The sequence below is a fragment of the Cynoglossus semilaevis genome, chromosome 14, assembly GCF_000523025.1.
Source record: "Cynoglossus semilaevis isolate Cse_v1.0 chromosome 14, Cse_v1.0, whole genome shotgun sequence".
In the NCBI taxonomy this organism is placed as follows: Eukaryota; Metazoa; Chordata; class Actinopteri; order Pleuronectiformes; family Cynoglossidae; genus Cynoglossus; species Cynoglossus semilaevis.
Genome location: NC_024320.1, coordinates 19277634 through 19296095, shown reverse-complemented (window position 1 = coordinate 19296095; position 18462 = coordinate 19277634). Strand labels below are relative to the sequence as shown.

General features: G+C 42.3%; 2 protein-coding genes across 7 annotated transcripts; one reads left to right on the top strand and one right to left on the bottom strand.

Annotated features, from left to right (window-relative positions):
* Nucleotides 1–541: 541 nt before the first annotated feature.
* Nucleotides 542–9289, bottom strand: dab2 (DAB adaptor protein 2). 6 transcript variants are annotated; one of them, XM_025062102.1, is made up of 15 exons: nucleotides 8998–9289; nucleotides 5977–6246; nucleotides 5759–5898; nucleotides 5043–5141; nucleotides 4823–4954; nucleotides 4626–4709; nucleotides 4317–4343; nucleotides 4167–4217; nucleotides 3969–4031; nucleotides 2728–3315; nucleotides 2096–2225; nucleotides 1358–1999; nucleotides 1097–1248; nucleotides 922–1004; nucleotides 542–829 (listed from the first exon to the last, which is right to left on the bottom strand). In XM_025062102.1, the coding sequence occupies exons 2-14, from the start codon at nucleotides 6110–6112 to the stop codon at nucleotides 936–938; spliced, it is 2313 nt and encodes a 770-aa protein (XP_024917870.1). In that variant the 5' UTR covers nucleotides 6113–6246; nucleotides 8998–9289; the 3' UTR covers nucleotides 542–829; nucleotides 922–935. The 6 variants fall into 6 exon arrangements, with proteins under 6 accessions (XP_024917870.1, XP_008323941.1, XP_024917869.1 ...); XM_008325719.3 differs by having other exon boundaries at nucleotides 917–1004; nucleotides 8998–9287; XM_025062101.1 differs by lacking the exon at nucleotides 8998–9289 and adding an exon at nucleotides 7719–8114 and having other exon boundaries at nucleotides 917–1004.
* A 5276-nt stretch (nucleotides 9290–14565) lies between these two features.
* c9 (complement component 9) lies at nucleotides 14566–18435 on the top strand. Its single transcript, XM_008325726.3, has 10 exons — nucleotides 14566–14726; nucleotides 14809–14899; nucleotides 15073–15223; nucleotides 15340–15484; nucleotides 16336–16474; nucleotides 16606–16875; nucleotides 17089–17329; nucleotides 17419–17538; nucleotides 17626–18113; nucleotides 18178–18435. The coding sequence occupies exons 1-9, from the start codon at nucleotides 14653–14655 to the stop codon at nucleotides 17808–17810; spliced, it is 1416 nt and encodes a 471-aa protein (XP_008323948.1). The 5' UTR covers nucleotides 14566–14652; the 3' UTR covers nucleotides 17811–18113; nucleotides 18178–18435.
* The last annotated feature ends 27 nt before the right edge of the window (nucleotides 18436–18462 follow it).

Below are 18462 nucleotides of genomic sequence, written 5' to 3'. Positions count from 1 at the left end.
TAATGAATTTCACAAGTACATTTAATTTACAGCATGTTACAAATAGGATTATCACAATGTGTAAAGTTAAGAGAAATTATTTATTATTATTATTATTGTTATAGTCTGATTTTGCTGTTTTAAATTAAATATATTTGTATTTTAATAGGATTACTACAGCAATCCCATCAGCTTTTCTTTGTGCCTGATTAAAATAAATACATTTTTTTAAATATATAAGCCAATTGCTTAAAATTCTGAGAGAATTGCAAAAAGCCCGATATTCATGCTACAGGATTGTAATGTAATATAAGTTATTACATTTACAAAGTTGATCACAATCTGTGTAAAAAGTGTCAAGCCTGGATTGTCCGAGCAGATCTGAGTCTGAAGTTTATGCTTTTTCAGGATTTTAATTTAGGCAAAAACAGACGAGAAAATCCTGTACCACTGTTTCCAGCTTTGACCTTTGACCCTCAGGCATTATTACTTTCTTTCAAAGCTCCAGTAAACTGCTTAGTCAGAGAAAAACAAAAAAAAGACTTATCAAAAGCTCAAAGGATTTAGGCTGAATTTTTTTTTTATTTCTGTAATACACACAGCATCCACAGTACGCCTCACTGGGCATCACTTCTCTCACACATTCAATTTCTTTCTTCAGCAGATCACGACATGGCATTTACTTTTTTGATCAAGTGGTCTTCGGAAATTAGAGAACTACTGATTAGAAAGAAAACTCCGGCATTATATGGAAGCAAAAGGAAAAAAAGAGTTTTGGAATGTCTCAGATTTGAAGTTGATTGTCCAAACGACGTGAATATCTCAGTTGGCTCCATTTACTCTACTTCCACTGCAGAGAAAAAAACAGGGACAAATTCATTATTGGAGAATTCAATTAACAATGCTCACTCCAAAATAGGTCCTTCTAACAACTTACTTAACTATTAGGTCTGTTGTCAAGCGAAGGGATTTCCAAAAGGATCATCAAAGGTGGCTGTACCAGAACTCTTACCAGCAGACGCCGTCTGTTTCGAGATAAGACAAACACAAGAACCAAAGTTATTTTATCTAAGCAGATTGTTGGTGTGAATTTTGCTTCTTTTTTTCCAACCCTTACCACAGGCATCCCAAATGGACTAGAGGTTGGAGCCCCGAATGCATCATCAAACATGTTCTGATTGAGGCTTTGTCCCTGAGAGAAGGCGTCGCCCAGGAGGCCGGAGGTAAAGCTTGGAGGAGGGTTAGCAGCAGGAGCAGGTTTTGGGACATCTAGACAGGTAAATTACAACACAGAACCAAAAAATACAAACAATTCTCAGACGTCTGACATAAATCAACTTGAAATGATGGTCCCAGTTAATCATAAAAGCCTCGTTACCGTTGACAACTGCCGACATTTGATTGATATCGAAATCGTCGTGATCTGCGGCATCCTGAGCCACACCCACTTTACTGGAAAAGTACTGATCAAATGCACCGGCTTCGCTGCTGCTGGAGGCCGGGGCAACACTGGACGCGAGCTCCCCTTTCCTGGCTGGGATAGCTGGAGGCTTGGCTATCTGAAAATCTTTAAACATGTCCTTTCCACTCTTCTTTTCTTTATCTCCGAGAGGGTCCAAAGCCGTGAAGGCACTGTTCTCCACCTTGGGTGGTGCTTCTTTAGCGGGCGGTCTAGGGGGAGGGCGAGCTGGACCCGGCTGCTCACCCATTACAGGGAACGGGCCGGCATGGAAAGGATTGGTTGTTGCCGGCTGACCCCACCCTGCAGTACCAGGCAGAACAGCAGGTGGAGGCTGGCCCCAGGCATGTGGAGGGGCACCAAACTGAGATGGCCCCGGCTGGCCCCAGGCCGTGGGTGGTATGGGTACGCCGCCAAAGCCAGATGGCTGTTGATAGTGAGGCATTGGACCTGGAGCTGTCACACCTGGCATAGGAAACATGGAGGGTGGAGCAGTGGAGGCTCCCCACATGTTCACTGCAGGGACACTGGTGGCTGCTGGAGCATTCAGCTGAAGGTTCCCTGATCACAGACACACAGAAGCAGCAACGTTAAAAACATGTGACCTAGTTTTCACTGAAAGACAAAAGTTAAGTCTCTACAATCTGTGACCGTTACCCAGGGCAGCTAGTGAAGAAGGGGCAGAGTTGGCCGCAGCACTGTTGAAGAGGTCATGTGGTGCCACTGAAGCCTCAGACTGAACAGGAGCGGCAAAGAGTTCTGCTCCAAAAAGGTCACTTCCTGTCGACTGGTCAACACCAAGATGTACAAAATAAATACCGATACCAACGTCCTCACTGCAGATTATCAGCCATGGCTGCTGTAAACATTATGGCATGCAGGCATTTCTCACTTACCCGTGCCTTTATCACTGTAGCATGAAAGAATAGCATGAAAGAAAGTGATTACGAGCAGAGGTGGGTGCAGTTGATTGCTGAGCAGCACAGTCAAAGTGTCATTTGCCAAAGCCAGTTAGAGAAGAATGTGACCACCTGTGCATGCATAAAGACAGAGTAGATCCCAACAACAAGCCCTCAACCACGCCGTCTAATTACAGGTGTCTTGCATCTGTAAACCCAGTGCATTCGCGGGCACATCACACCCTGTTATCTGACACCAAGGCACACAACCGGGGTGCACAGTGAGGGAGAGGTTAGCACGTTTTCCATATCCTCTGAAAATGTACAAAACCGCCATAGTCAAGCATCACATGCAGTTCTAGTGGGAGTCACCCCACTGTGGAATTTCACCTTTGTACTCCTTCGACCTCGTCCAGCCTTAGAGTTCTGCGGAGGTGGGCTTATGACAACTGAATCCTTGCTATGGGTGACAGGGGCCTGTGCTTGATGAGTCACGCCATTGGTGACGGGTGAATTTTTCAAAGGCGAGTCAAAAAAGGGATTTTTGTTTGCGAGAACCGATCTAGAATCATTTCCATCCATCATGCTTGTTGTGCTGCCTTGAGTTATTTTGCCCCCTAGTGGCCACTGTCCGTTACTCAACGCGAGGATCATGTTCTTGCTGGTTAAGCCGTTAATTTGGTGACTGAGACTTTCAGGAAAGACACCGTTAACAATGGCCATATGAGTGCTGCCAGCATCGGTGTGTGCAGTATTAGCCGTGGTGAAGACGTGGGAATTATTGGCTGCTGGCGGAGAAAGAGGGTCGTCTCTGAAAGGGTCATTGTCTGGGACTGGGAAGTAACCAAATGATGAGGAAAGGGCGTTCTCTGTCCTACTGTCTGAACAACACGACATGACAAAGGAGTTTCCCTTTATGCAATTTTGATTGCTGTCAACTTCGGCGGAAAAGTCCAGCAAAAAAATGTCATTTGAGTCCTGGTTAATGTGAAAGGCAAGGTGGGAGAGAAGAAAAACAAAAGTTCAATGAATCATTTCTGCAAAAAGGAGATAAACAACACGTGTTAACAATGGGAAATGGTGCGTGAACGACGGAACATTTAAAGCTGCCACCCTAGTGTCCAACATTAGCAACTACCCTTGTTAAAATGTCTGTAATTTCAAATTACAGCAACAAGGGACGGGTTACCGTAACATTTTTTTTTTTTTTTAATCTTATTCTGTTTACCAGTGGCAGCTTTAAACGAACATGAATAATGAGACTGACTGACATATATAATTAGGTTGGTTCTTCAAAAGAGGAATTTGGATCTGAAATGAATGAATTTGAAGTAAGAAAAAAACACAAAAAGCAGGTTTTTTTAGAACCGAGTTCACACAAGGACACAGACAAATTAAATTGTAGAGCCAGATTCCCAACAATCTACTGTAAAAGATACATGAAGTATCCATCACTGCTATTACAGTACCTACACAAGCTCTACTGAAAATAAATCCAACCTCACAACACTTACCATACCACGATGAAGAACGTTTTTAAATATATATACATATATTGCAATATATTGCATAAAATAATCCCACCGTGCTGTAGATTAAGGGCCATTTTGACACTGCAACACCACACTTACATTTGGAGCCTGGATGTCTGGGGGGGTTGACACAGCTCCAAAAAGGTTGAGCTCCTCCACTGGCTGGATGTCAAAAACAAACAGAAATATACTGTATATATATACATATATATCCTGCTAAAAAAAAAACAACAACAACAAAAAAACTAAGTGATATTATATTTAATGCTAGGCTGCAGACAAAGCAGGAGCTCTTACTTGAGCAGCTTTTGCTTCATTGTTAAAATTCAACAGGGCATCATTTCCATTCTGGAAAAATTAAAGAGAAAAAAAGAGAAAAAAAAGAGAGCAAGTTGAAGGAAATGTGAGAGAAAAGTTAAAGAAAACAAAGTTCTTCCAAGGGCTTACCTCAACAACAACGCTGCCATTTTCGCCCTGTAAACACAAGTGGACTGTTAATGCTTACACGCATTTTCCAAGTTCCCTGTCATTTCACATCATTTCAGTGCAGCCCCTCAGGATGTGATGCCCAAAGTGAGCACAGAGAGGCAGTGTTGACTCTACAGAGGCGTTTACGGCCACATCCTGTCAGCTGTCCAACAAAATACTTTTCAGAGAGAAAATGTCCTCACTATCCAACTACACAACTGGGAATCATTACAGACAATCCAAAAAAACAAAAATACTTTTGACTTCAAACTTCTCTGAGTCTTTTACCTTCTGTGTTGTTTTCGCTTCTTTCTTTCTAATGTTGAAAATGACCTGGAAGAGATCCTTCAGGTCGACAACCAGTGGCTCTGCCTGTGGTGATGAAAATTAAAAAAAAAAATTCAGCAGTTTCATTGATGTACTTCTTTACTGCTATACAGATGATGAGGAAAGGGTTTATTCTTCCAGTCTCAGATGATAAATACCTGTTGTGCAGTCTTTATGGCAAAGAACTGGTGCTGTCCTTCTGCACCGCACACATACCCAAACGCCCTGTTGTCGGTCACGTCTCTGGCGATGAAGGAGATTTTATTCACCACGTGCTCATGCTCAATCACCTGAGTGACAGAGACATAGATTTATTTTCCCTACCCTCGTACGACGTCCTAAGCATCGACTAAATCGCAAAAGTGAAGACGAACTCACTCCAGATTTTTCATCGATGATTTTGATTCCCGACATGGAAATGTTGACCCAGATCCTTTGTTTATGTTTGCCCTGGGAGCGAGCAGCTACTGCCATGCCCTGCAGTGAAAAGTTGCACTACGGATGAGGAAACGAAGCTTGACTCCTGATTAACATTTGTTACATCCATATATGTTCATCATATTTTCTGGACTATAGCTTGCACTTTGCTTAGTAGTTTAGTTGGTCCTTTTCTAGAAATATAGTCCACATATATATGTATGACACAGGGACGTCACCATGACAACTGAACCCTGTGCTGCATCACTGACTAAACCTTAAAGAATTCCATAAAAAATATGAACAAAATGCAAAAAATAAATAAATAAATAAATAAAGGTATGACAGACTGAGATTTTTCTGGTTCATGCAGTACAACGAATTGAATTTGTTTTTATGCCACTAGATGGCGAAAGACATAAAAACATGCTAAATTATGTTTAAAAGTTTTGGAACCAGCCCACTAGTCAAACCTAGCCAAAAATTTGAACATCACCGGTTAAGAGGCAACAAAGCGAATGAACTGATTCAGTGGTGCAGAATAAGACCAGGAACTTGTTCGTATAGTGAAATAAATGTATAGTCCAGAAAATGCAGTACTGCAAACATGGTTTAGAGAATTGTGCCAACATGTACTGTACAAAACAAGAAGACAAGTATCAGATCTAAAGTTACACCTTAAGTTTCATCATAGAGTCCTGGCACATCTTGTCTCCGCGGGCGTCTGAGACATCATCGATACCGATCAGTTTAGCCTTATACCTCACCCCATCACCTTTAAACCTGCTCAGCAAGTACTCGTCTGTTTTTTCTGGAACTGTACAAAAAAAAAAAGATTTAAAAAAAGAACAGATTCTTGTAAATAATTTCTTTTAAAAATGTAATTTTTAATCACCTTTTTTCTCTTTTTTGAAGGGGATTTTGGACGTGGCCGTGGCAGGAGAGGCAGGAGGGGTGGTGGAGGTGGAGCCTGTTGTTGGTGAAGCGGGGTTGCTGTCAGCAGGGACGCTGTTCTCCACCTCTGCAGACATGGTGTGGAGGGAGCCTCACTGGGCCAGTGGACGGTCAGGAGAAAAGAAGACGACAGCTCTGCGTTCAGGGGCAGTGAGGTCAAGTCGGCAGACGTCTCCTAACACCCACACATTCTTCTTTTTTTTTTATTTGTCTGCAGCACAAAAAGTGAAGTGAGACAGTTTGAGTAGTGGACAAGAAAAAAAAAGTCAGAAATCCTTCAGTTGCTGGTGAAACCACAAACAATGTGTTGAGCTTTAATGGTTGGTGATTATAATCCATCTACTGAGAAAGGTTTGTGAAGACCATAAACACTGATGTGTCCTTTAACTATCCACACTCAACATTTACAACCACAGACTCCACTTGTAGAAAACTGAACAGTAACAGGACATATGACCTATAAAGTGGAATTGCCTCACAAAGAAAATCCAACTTCTTCAGTTCAGCTTTAAATATCTAGTCTAGCCAAGAACTAACTTTGGCGAAAGACAAAAGAAAAAACAAAGACAATTGTTGCCACCAGTGACCCTGGCACAGAAGGCACGAAGGCAGAGATGAAGCCGAGGTTTTAATTAATTTTTTTTTAGTTGTAAAGGAATGAGTCCCAGACAGAAGTTAAATGAAAATCCTCTAAAATCAAAAAGGAATTTGACCAACAACAGAAATCCAAAAAATTCTTACATTTTACAACTTAAACTTATTTCCTGGGGACCCATATTTTAAAAGTCACAAACCTTGAGCGTCAAGTCAATAGACAAGTTCTGTAAACTCCTGGGAAACATGATGCGAGACAAAAAGAAAAAAAAAACTCTTGCGACACACCTGAGGGCCGCAACCCAGTCTTTGGGAAACAATTATTTAGCAGATGCTTCTATCCAAAGCGAGTTATAAGAGGAGGATTAACAATCAGGTTACACTGAGGAACTTTTAAAAGGAAACCAGTGGGAAACAAGTGCAGAAGGAGACAGAGGAGAGTAGGGGTTAGAGGAGGACAGGAGGTGCTCTCTGAAGAGCTGAGTCTTCAAATGTTTCTTGAAGACAGGCAGCTTATTTAAAAATAGTAATAATAATAATAGTAGTTACAGACACGACTCATATACTAATTTATAGGGTTAAATCACAGGAATGATGCTGGTCATGTGACATGTTGCCACAGCAAACGAAGCACTTCCCATCAACCGTCCACACACACCGGCAATACCGTCTTCGTATTCAGTGGCAAGATAATGATACAAGTCAAACATCTGAGCACGGTGGAGACAACTCGAGACAGAGTTGTCACACTCCGTGGTCCGTGACGGCAGTTTATGAAATCATATCAACGTGAACTTAAAACCCTTCATGTTTTTCTACAAATGACTGGAACAGACGCGTTTCATCACCAGACTCTTCTCAAAACAAGAACATGTCAAGATGATAAATAGATACGATTCCCATCACTGATCCTGACAAATAACACAGCGTTTACCTTCATCTACTCGCTGAAATGATCACCGTTTTTACCATCAGAGAATAAACAAAACAAAACAAAACAACTACGAGAAACGCCAACAATCACATGAACACAAGAATAAACAAAAACAAACAAAACAACCAGCGGAAAGTGTCACATACACCACGTACCTCCAGGAACCACACTCCCTGCCGACACAGACCAAGACTCTCGTTGTTGTGAGTACGGGACCAAAGGTTGACAGTGGGCAAAGGTTGAGCAATTACCCGAGGTTAATGTTACGCTAGCAGAACGCAAAAGATCTCGTGATGCTCAGCTAAGCATCAATAAATGGGTTTAAAGATTTAAATTGCGGCTCTAGTTGATCTGTGATATGGAACAAGAAAGAGTTCAGTCTGATCAGGCAGGTCATCGATGTGATTCATGGAGGGAATGAGAGCTGTACAGGACGAGATAACAGATGTTAATTCTCAGGGTTTTCTATTTATTATCCCGATAACTGTTTATAGGTTCGGACATTTCATCCGTTTATCGGTTGTTGTGGAAACTTGTGCCTGAAACGTATGCAGTAGTACACACCGTAAAGCCAATAACACTTCACGTTATCCATAATGAGAAAAATTTACTTTCTTTAAAAAAAAGAAATTTGAATTTTGGCATTGACGTTAAACTTTTGTTGTGCTGCCGCTGAGAGAAGCCCAAACATCAACACTTGTTCCTGCTCCGTCTCTTACACAAACATTGCTCGGATCCCACAGGCCGGTGTGGAACCGGGCTAATAAAACAGGCAGTGCTGACTACACATATAAGTTAAAGGATAACAGTTTACCCACTGCTGTATGATGAAGGATGGGGAGGAGAATGATCGGTGAGTCGATTCACATTTGGAAGCAAGAATGGAAGGGGGGGGGGGCAGAAAGAAAAAAGCAGAAATGTCACAATGCTGGTCCGTGAGGAAACGTAAACTAGTGCACATCTGGAGGAAATCAGGGAATGACTCAGTCTGCAAGTGAATGAGATGGTGAAATACCACAGGCCCACTGTGAACACGGAGCAGGCCAACACTTCCATACAACTGTGTCTGTGCTGGTTTGTTCCAAAGAGGGAAATAAAGTTTAAAAAAATAAATCCTAGAGGCAGAAAAAGTCACTTTTGAAAACGTGTCCATGTCTGTGAATTTAAAAATCAACGTTTAATCAACACATGTTGACAAACGTAAAAGTCATTTTAAATGTTCTAAATAATACGTCATCGACTTCAGTTGGAGACTGACCGCTAACTTTTATCAGCACGTTATCGTAGTTATTTCTGTAGCTTTGGCTGCGACTGAAGTGCTGCTCTGGGAACATGGCTAACCTGCGCCGCTGTGGCACCGATTTAAATGATGCGCAGATGGAAAACACACTGGGAGCAACAACAGCGACGTAATAGTACCGTACCGTACCGTACCTGTGTGAAGGAAGACACGTAGAGATGTGGAGTGTCGGTCAGACCCTGCTGCTGCTGCTGCTGCTCGTTACCCGTGATGCCTCTGGCTCAGAAATGACTCAGACTCCAGCACAGCCTCGGAAAACGAGCAGCAGTCAGATGTTTTCCGCTGAACGCAGTGGACAGAGAGCGAGAGCGAGAGAGAGAGAGAGAGAGAGAGAGAGGAAGAAACAGAGAGAAAGTTCTGCCAGTGAGATCTCGGTTTAACCCTTCGCTGCCTGACAGCCGGGACCAACTCACCCGAACGGTGAACCACTCACTGTGGTTCGTTTCAGCTGGGAGAGAGGGGCGGGCTTTAGCCCCACACCCCGTGACCTCTAAGTGGCTTCTTTTTTTTCTTTTTTTACCCACTGGCATTGCTTCAATGATTCGAACTTAATACACGGACAGTTTATAACAGAGGTGTCAAACTCAAATTCACACTGGGCCAAAATTAAAAACTGGGACGAAGTCGCGGGCCAAACTTAATATTTATTGAAAAATTGTTGAATTGTTTTTTCATATGGAAATAAACTTTAGTTTGGGTAAACCTTTTGGGGTCCTTTATATGTTTTTAGCTCTTCCATTTCTGACTTTGTTTTTGACTAATTTAATAATCTTTATCTACCGGGATACGGATGGTTGGCTCATTTTCTGGCTCCATAAAACTTTTTTTTTGCAAACTTCAAACTGGACAGTATTTTGTTAGCTCTTCATTTCTTAAATAATTAATGCTAAATGTGTCATTTTGTGCCAGTAACAGGAAGGACTGGGTAAAAAGTGTCATTTACTCTGATGAGAGGAAGTAAGGATGTCATGTTGCTCAACTTGTTTTCCATATATATTGTTAGTGGTCAGAGGTAACCAGAAAACCACCATGATGATACCACAGTACTAGATGATTTTTTTAAGGTGCTCCTGTAAATAGTATCAAATAGTATAATCATTACATAAAATCCAATGGAGGGAAACATGAGAGACTCAGGGAGGAAAAGCTCAGTCACTTTTGCTGACACATCTCTTTGGACCCAGCAGGCACTACAGTTCCTCTGCTGTGAGTCCTACGTCCTATGACAGTAAACTGATGGGTGAAAACAGGTCAGCAGCTTCCTCAATATAAATGTCTGTTTTCCTATGGAGACCATCTAATGATTCAGCCACGCTAATGACAGTTTGTATGTTTGCCGAGAGCCGGTTAATGCCGTTCCCAGGCGGGAGGGTGGGTGGGGGGGTAAATCCTCCGGTGGCTCAGGAAGTGTTCTGTCTCATGTTTGCAGAGGAATCACTCAATGTCCGCTCAGTATAATGAAGAGGAGAACTCTGTAGGCAGGAGTCGAGGTGATTAGAAAAAAACCAAAGAGCTCAAAATGTGTACAAAGAAAATGCAAAGCACCAAAAACATACACTTAGCCCACGTCTAATCGCTACAAGACAAGTGTAAACATCAACACGGAGTTCTGCACCAACACGAGTAGTGATGTCAGTGAGTCAATTTCCTGTGAACTGGAGAGTTTCACTTCTGTAGATTTTTTTCTTCTAGACAGATTCTAAAGAGCTCTAGAAGTTTAATCAGCAGGTCTTCAGTTTCAGCACCGCAGTCCTCTGACGTATGAACTTGTTGCATATGAAGTATCGTATCTCACCAGGAAAGAAAGACAAGGTTAAAATTTACATTTTTTTGGAAATCCAAACGCAGTATGAATCTGCAGATCAACAGAATGGTCAATCAAAACACAGAGGGTCCTCGACTTAGGTCGGAGTTCCGTTCTTGCTTTGCGACCTAACTCGATTTTTTTTCATGAGTCAGAGCTCCCTGACTCATGAACATAAGAACCTATGTCACTAATCTAGGACATAAAAACATCAGACGATCATCAGAGCCATAAGAAGGGGAAAAAATCCACATGTGAACTAGTTGGTGAGTTTTAACACCGTACATGGGAAAGATGGAACAGGACTTTCTTAATAACTTTATGGGAGATGGCGACGTTGCTGTCAAACGCCGTAGGTTAAGGATGTCGTAAACCGAGGACCCTCTGTATTAACTACCCAATAAAGCTGTGTTTCTGGGGACCCATATTTTAAAAGTCACAAACCTTCGCAACCCAAGTCAATAGACATTATTCATAAACTCCTGGGAAACACGATGCTTTGAGACGACCCAAAAAGAATTCTCTTGCGACCCACCTGACGGTCGCAACCCAGTCTTTGGGAAACTTGCTTTTGATACTGCCATACCAACGAAACAATTCACCAGATTATTAACAGTTATTCCAGCAAACAATTAAAACAATTAGCAATACGTTGTTATTTGTCAATACAAAGTAAAATTTTTTACCTAAATCATTAACACGTTTGCTAAATATGTCAACTTATTGGATCCAGGCGATCATTTAAGCACCAGCCAACCAGCACGATACAGCAACCAGATGCACCAGTCACCTGATCCTGCGTACTCGTTCTTAAATTAACAGTTCGAGTGTAGAAAAAGTGCAGTCTGCACTAAAGTGTTTCTTGTTAGTGGAAAAGTGAGAGGGAAGCGGACAGAGGAAGGACGTTCTTCCTGTCTTTGTATCCTGCATTCTGCTGACCGGGGCTGGATTTTTGGAGATGAGCCTCACAGAAACCAGATAATTCACGAGAGGAGAGTTTATTTTCCTCCACACTCCCCAATTATCTCTCTTCTGAACTTTTCTAGAAGCCTGAAATTTCAGATGCAATGAACTCGCAACTCCCAGTAGAAATGTCTTCTGTTTGTGATTCGTGAACATCCAGTACTGCACTTTAGAACATTGGTTCCCAAAGACTGGGTCGCGACCCTCAGGTGGGTCGCAAGAGGGTTTTTTTTGGGGGGGGTTGTCTCGCATCATGTTTTACCGGGAGTTCATGGTCATTGCAACAGCTGTCTGCATCCGACCCCAAAATAGCTGCCGGTTGAAAAGCTCCCCCTGTGGTTATGTTTAAAACTGAAGTAATACTAGTTGTTCAGATATCACTCGGTTAATGATAAAATATCCTCGTTAATGCTCAATAATGGTCGAATACACCTTTATTTTTTGATTTATGAATAATGTCTATTGACTTGGGTAGCGAAGGTTTGTGACTTTTAAAATATGGGTCCCCAGAAAAAAAGTTTGGGAAACACAGCTGTAGAAGAAGTGTGAGACTCCTGCTGGACTACACAGACAGACTGCAGATGTTATATTAGTAGGGTAGTTTGTTTTTGTTTTTTTTGATGGAATGCTGACACGGACAGTCTTCAGGGAGATAGCCTTTCCTCTGTTTATGACGGGAAGGACACAATCCAAACATAAGCATTTAGGGCGTGACTTCTGGCACGGGCTGCTGCCACAGCCAGAACCTAAGATAGCTACTTATCTCTGCTCCATAATTGAGGTAGATTTTTTTTCTTCTCTCTCTGATTTTTTTTTTAACTCTCAGCTGCCACCGTCACCACTCACGTCCATTTCAAATACTGCGTAAAAAAACTGCCTCAACAGCACAAGAGGCAGTGGAGGAGGCGACGTCGTCACAGGATGATGAGTGTGATGAAATTAGAGTGTCAGTGTGTTGCAGTAAATCTCTGAGTGATACGGTGTTCCACAAACATCACCATGGAGCTCCAACCTCCCCTTCCCCCAACAGCAGGAAGTCTTTCTAGTCAGGAGAAATATTGGCCAAGCACCTTACCTACCCTTTAGTTTCCTGAGAACCCCGGGAGGAAACTGCCGGACCTGCGAAAACGATGACTTCAGCACATAGTTTGTGCCTCTTCTGTAGGCTCTGACCACACACCCCTCCTGACTGCCCCAGATAGAGTGAAGGAACGAGGACGTAGCGTAGGCCCCAGTTTGACTTTGGAGCCATTAGGGGGCAGTTGGCTCTTGTTTATTTAAGTCAGCAGAAAAACAGCAGTTGACGTGCTGACTGCTCCCTTCACTCTCTCCTGTGAATTCTTAATAATACCATAGTTGTTTGCACATTTATGGATTCAAGCCTAATGGCGTGCCTCTCTGGTTATTGTTAAAATAAATAAAAAACTTTCCAACTTTCACTTACTTTTAATTCCAGTGCTGCATTCATTTGTTAACACTGAGAATTGTTCTCCTTGTCTCAGCGCCTAATGCAGGTTAATCACTTGTGCACTGCCTCCCGTTCAAAAACAAGTAGTGCCGACTCAGCACAAAGCCTTCCAAATCACATGACAAGTCATTATGTGCTACAGCGTGAAATTCCCAAAAAGCCCAAAAACTCGCTTTAATTTAACTTTAATTAAAGGTAATTTTTAAAACGCTACACAACCAGATGTAGGATAAAGACGCAGTTTATGTTGATCTTACATTGTTTTGTCGAAGTCACATAATCAGTGCATGACTACCTGATGGGTACGTGCAGCTGAAATACTACTCAGATTTGGTAGATGTTGCCATCTGGCGGACAAAGAGAAGCACTTCAGGATAGGCTCGTTAAGCTACCGAGTTGTGGGTCAAACCCCGCCTTGTTCTAAGTTTACAGCGCCAATAATACCTGTATACGTGGATGATGTTTTTGTTTTTTTCTTCAGTTTTCCACTGGACGATGAACCCGTGCACCATGGAACTATTTTATTTAAGTATTACAACAGTCCACTGTGCTTCTTTCAATATTTGCCTTGGGCTTCGGTAAACTTGACGAGTGATTACTTAATCCGGGAAAACAGAAGTTTGTTAATGTCTCTGGTAAAATTAGGGATCTTTGAAACTTTAAAACTTTAGGTGACCGAAAGTGTTATGTTTAAAATGTATGCAGTAAAACGACCTTTCATGTTATCGGCCTTCGTGGAATCAGTGCATTACTGCACGTCATCCAGTACATGCTGGCACTCTATAGGGATCTGCCTTTGGTGAACATTGAAGAGGAGTGACTTTCAGGACTAAGAATAAAAAATATATATATTTAAAAATGACTATGACGGCAATCTACAGACTGAGGTGTTTGTTTAACATAGAACGTGCATTAAAAAGCAGCCTGTCTCATAGTCTATAGCAGGTGTGGGCAAACTTTTGACTTGCGGGCCACAATTGTCCTAAAATTGAACAGGGATGCCGGGTCAGGAGCAGATAGATGGAGCGTTCATGTGAACTAAGATAAATGACATGCACAAAGATAACAATAATATAAATAAATTATATAATTTGGAAAAATTTGGCGGGCCGCATTAAAAAGCTGGATGGGCCACATCTGGCCCACGGTACTTACTTTGCCCATGCCTGGTGTAGAGGTTTAGGAATAGCACCAGCTGCTCGTCTGTCCTCATGTGTGGTATAAACGGTCCAGGGTGCCCCCCCTTCACCTGAGGACTGTTGACCCCGTGACCCTAAAAAGAAGTGGCAGAAGAAAAAAACAACAAACAAACATGGTGAATGAAACAGTTTATAGAATTTAAAACTAAACACAGGAAGTGTTATTTGAGTTGTTTTTAAGGAGGCATGACACACTTAAATGTCTGATTTCCAAACCCTGAATCAATATTGAAATCCAGACGTTTGACTCTACTGATAACAACACGATGCTTTTGTAGTTGGACAATCATTAACAGGTAGTCTGTTGAAAAGAGGATGAGGGCTCAGCAGAATTTGTCTTTCTTACAGATACATCATGAGGACGGTGGTCTTTCTGCAGCTGGCCCTCTGTGGCCTGTGTCTGACACTGACGCTGACTGGCGAAGGAATGTATGTGTCTGCAGGGCTCGGCAGGTTGTCTCGGACAAACGCCCGGATATTAAGTTCATTACATGTAATCTGTGTGTTTCAGGGCAGTCAACATTCCTGACCCAGCACCAGTGGATTGTCAGTGGGGCCGATGGACGGATTGGGGACCCTGTGATCCCTGCACGAAAACCAGAGTGAGTCAATCCGAGCAGACGTTAATTGTGAACACAGTTGTCAAACTGTAGGCTCGCGGCTCTCTGAGACACTCCTTGTTGACTATTTATGCCATGATGAGCCACAGCTGATTACAGCAGTGACCTGATGTCTTGATGAGGACTTTTAGTAAAATATGCAATTTACTACTTAGCGCCGCTCCAGGACCATTGAAAGGTTCGGCCAGTTTGGAGGGACGGCGTGCCAGGGATCACTTGGGGAGAGGGAGTTTTGTGCACCCAGAGCTCAATGTAATAGTACTGAGTACCCTGTGTGCTCAGACTCAGAGTTCCAGTGCGAGTCAGGTAATTCATATGGTTTCATTCCCTGAATGGTCACTCTCTGTTATTTGAGCACGACTGCTAACCGCTGAGCACAATGACCAAGGTTTTGTTGTTCGACCTCCATCTTCATCAAACAGGTTTCTGCGTTAAAAAGCGGTTGATGTGCAACGGGGATTATGACTGTGAAGATGGATCAGACGAAGACTGTGACGACCCTTCACACAAGCCATGCAGAACCAGAATCCTGGAGAGCAACGAGCAAGCCAGGACCGCGGGATATGGGTAAACATGACCTGTTTATTCAGTAGGATACAGATCAGCAGGAGTCCACATATGGGAAACAGAGTAAGATGCCAAAGCGGATCGTGCTCATTGACATGTTACATGTATTAGAATTTGAGTATTTCGCGATCAAATACAGGGCAGAAATCCCGGTTAAAGAAGTGGAGAGCTGTGCCTCATATCTCACTGTGCGATCAAACTGGGTCGCATGACGCGTGTCCGTTTCTGTTCCTCAGCATATCGCCAATATGAACTTTACAGAAATATTTGTTCTACAGCGTGACTCTCTCTTACTCTTACTCTGTGTAATGTCTGTAATGTTTGTGCGAGAGAATTGCCCATGCTGATCGTACAAGAACGTGCAGAGAAAAGTCAGCAGGGGAGGCAGGCAGTACTCTGCCTCACCTCAAGGGGGCGTCTGAATGTCAAAATTAAATTAAATTTTATTTAGTTGTATTTATTCGCCACACCCTAAAGGCCAGTCCGTGGCACAAAAATTAGGACATTGAAGACGACTGATCTTTTAAAACAAAGACTAATGTATTCTTACCAGATGAGAGGCGTCTGTCAATGCCCTAATCTGTATTGTTCTTACCTAATACAGCTAATGGGACCATATATTACATAATAGACTTCAGTACTTACCACTGCACAAACCAAGCTACTAACCAATTAACATTTGTTTTGTGAATTTGTGACATTCTTACAGGTCACACATCAAAATATTAAATATATAGAAATACAAAAATGACATGTTTTATACAAAGCCATGACCTTAGCTGTTTATTTGAGGACTTATCAAACATATGAGAGGGTGAAGTATTGTCATTACCATGACGTCCTTTTGCCAGGATCAACATCCTTGGTGCAGATCCTCGTATGAACCCCTTCAACAATGACTTCTTTAATGGAAAATGTGACACTGTGAAGAATCCATCCACAGAACAGCATGACAGGATTCCCTGGAACATCGGAATACTCCAGTATCAGGTGAATACGATGCTGTTCTTACACTTACGCAGTGGACTGGTTGACTGCGTGTTTGTCGTTTAGCGGTAATGATGGATGGATATGTGAGTGAAGATTCTAAAAAACAAACACTGACTCACCGTTTTCCTCAGACTCTCGTGGAGGAAACCTTTTCCAGGGAAATCTATGAGAACACACACAGCCTGTTGAGGGAGCTCTTGACAGAGATGAGCAGCAAAGTCGAAGGTGGAATTAACATCAAGTTAAGCCCAAGTGAGCAGAGCTTGTCCAGCTCTTCATCCAGTGCTCCTTCTACGGATTCCTCTTCCTCTTCTGGAACCGTTTCTGGATCTGTCGGTTTGGAGGGCTCGTTCAGCAAGAAATCAATGATAAAGGACGTCACAGAGTACACCACCATCAAGGTAAAAATCAAGAAACATTGGATAAAATTGCAAAACACTGCAAAATCTTTTACAAGACAAGTATTCTTAAAAAAACAGCAAGGTAGCTAGGTAGGTAAATAGATAGATGGATGGATGATGGATGGATGGATGGATGGATGGGTAGATAGATAATGATGGGCTTGTCATTCATCAACATCAACATAACCACTATCAACATCTGTTTGCCCCCAGAATAAGAGCTTCATGCGGATCAAAGGCAGAGTACAGCTGAGCACCTACAGGTTGCGCTCATATCAGCTCCAGGTGGCTGATGAATTCATACAGCATATCAAGTCTTTGCCTCTGGAGTATGAGAAGGGCATTTACTTTGCTTTCCTGGAAGATTACGGCACTCACTACACCAGGAACGGAAAGACTGGCGGTGAATACCAGTTGATCTACGTCCTCAACGAGGACACCGTCAAACAAAGAAGTACGTGAACACTTACAGTGTCTCCACTGATCCTTTCATTACGTGGGTTTGTACTGCTCCTAAACAGACAACCTCTCCAATTCTTTCAGATCTGACAGAGAGACAACTTCAAAATTGTGTCAAAGTAGGCCTCAAAGCAGACATCGCTGAAGCTGTAGATGGACATATCAGCCGTGACGGCTGTGATGACGTCACAACAAAAAATGAAGGTTGGTTGGTTACGTTGTCTCCTGAACTTTAGCCTTTGTGCTGTTTTTCCACAGTCACTATAAAATGGGACTTTTGCTGACACACAGGTAATTCTCAAGGAAAAGCCGTTGTGGACAAGGTGATGACGGCTGTCAAAGGCGGTAATCTAGAAAGTGCCGTTGCTATGAGAGCAAAACTAAATAAAGACGGAGTGATGGACCTCGCTACTATTCAGAACTGGGCACGGACCATTCCTAATGTCCCAGCTCTCATCAACAGCGAGGTGGGCTAGACTGACCAAAGTCCAACCCTTGGCTCCAGAGTTTATTATTTTTAGGCTACACTAAATATCATATCTGCAGTTGAAACAGGGCCAGCACCCGAACTCTCTCCCCTCAGACGTGCCATAACAGGAAATGATTTTTGTTTAAATAGTGTAAACTTCTATTTGACACAATAGTACAAACTGAGATTAGACTACTACTGATACTGGAAACTTTTGTGAAGCCCCTGTTTTATCAGATTTCACTGCTACTCATTTGAGTGCCACATTAGCATCATCACAGTCCTTTCTCCCAATAGTGTTGCACCGTAGGTTGTGCCCTATTTGATAGCGACTCATTAGCATCATCCTTTCTCCCAATAGTGTTGCACTGTAGGTTGTGCCCTATTTGATAGCGACTTGGAGAGTCTATAACTCAGTTCTTGACTTATATAAAACTCTGTTGGGTTTGTATCAGCTGAAGAACTTTAATTTCTGCAATCTACTTAATTTATTTTCCACTAGTAAAATAAATACTTTTGCTCAAAGCATCTGCCTCACTTGCAAATAAGGAAAATAGAAAATACAGACTGAGGGAAGCATTGGTGCACCATCAAACACATGTCTTTTCCCATAAAAATGACTGTGAAAACTTTTTTTTTGTAGAATTCTACTGTTATTT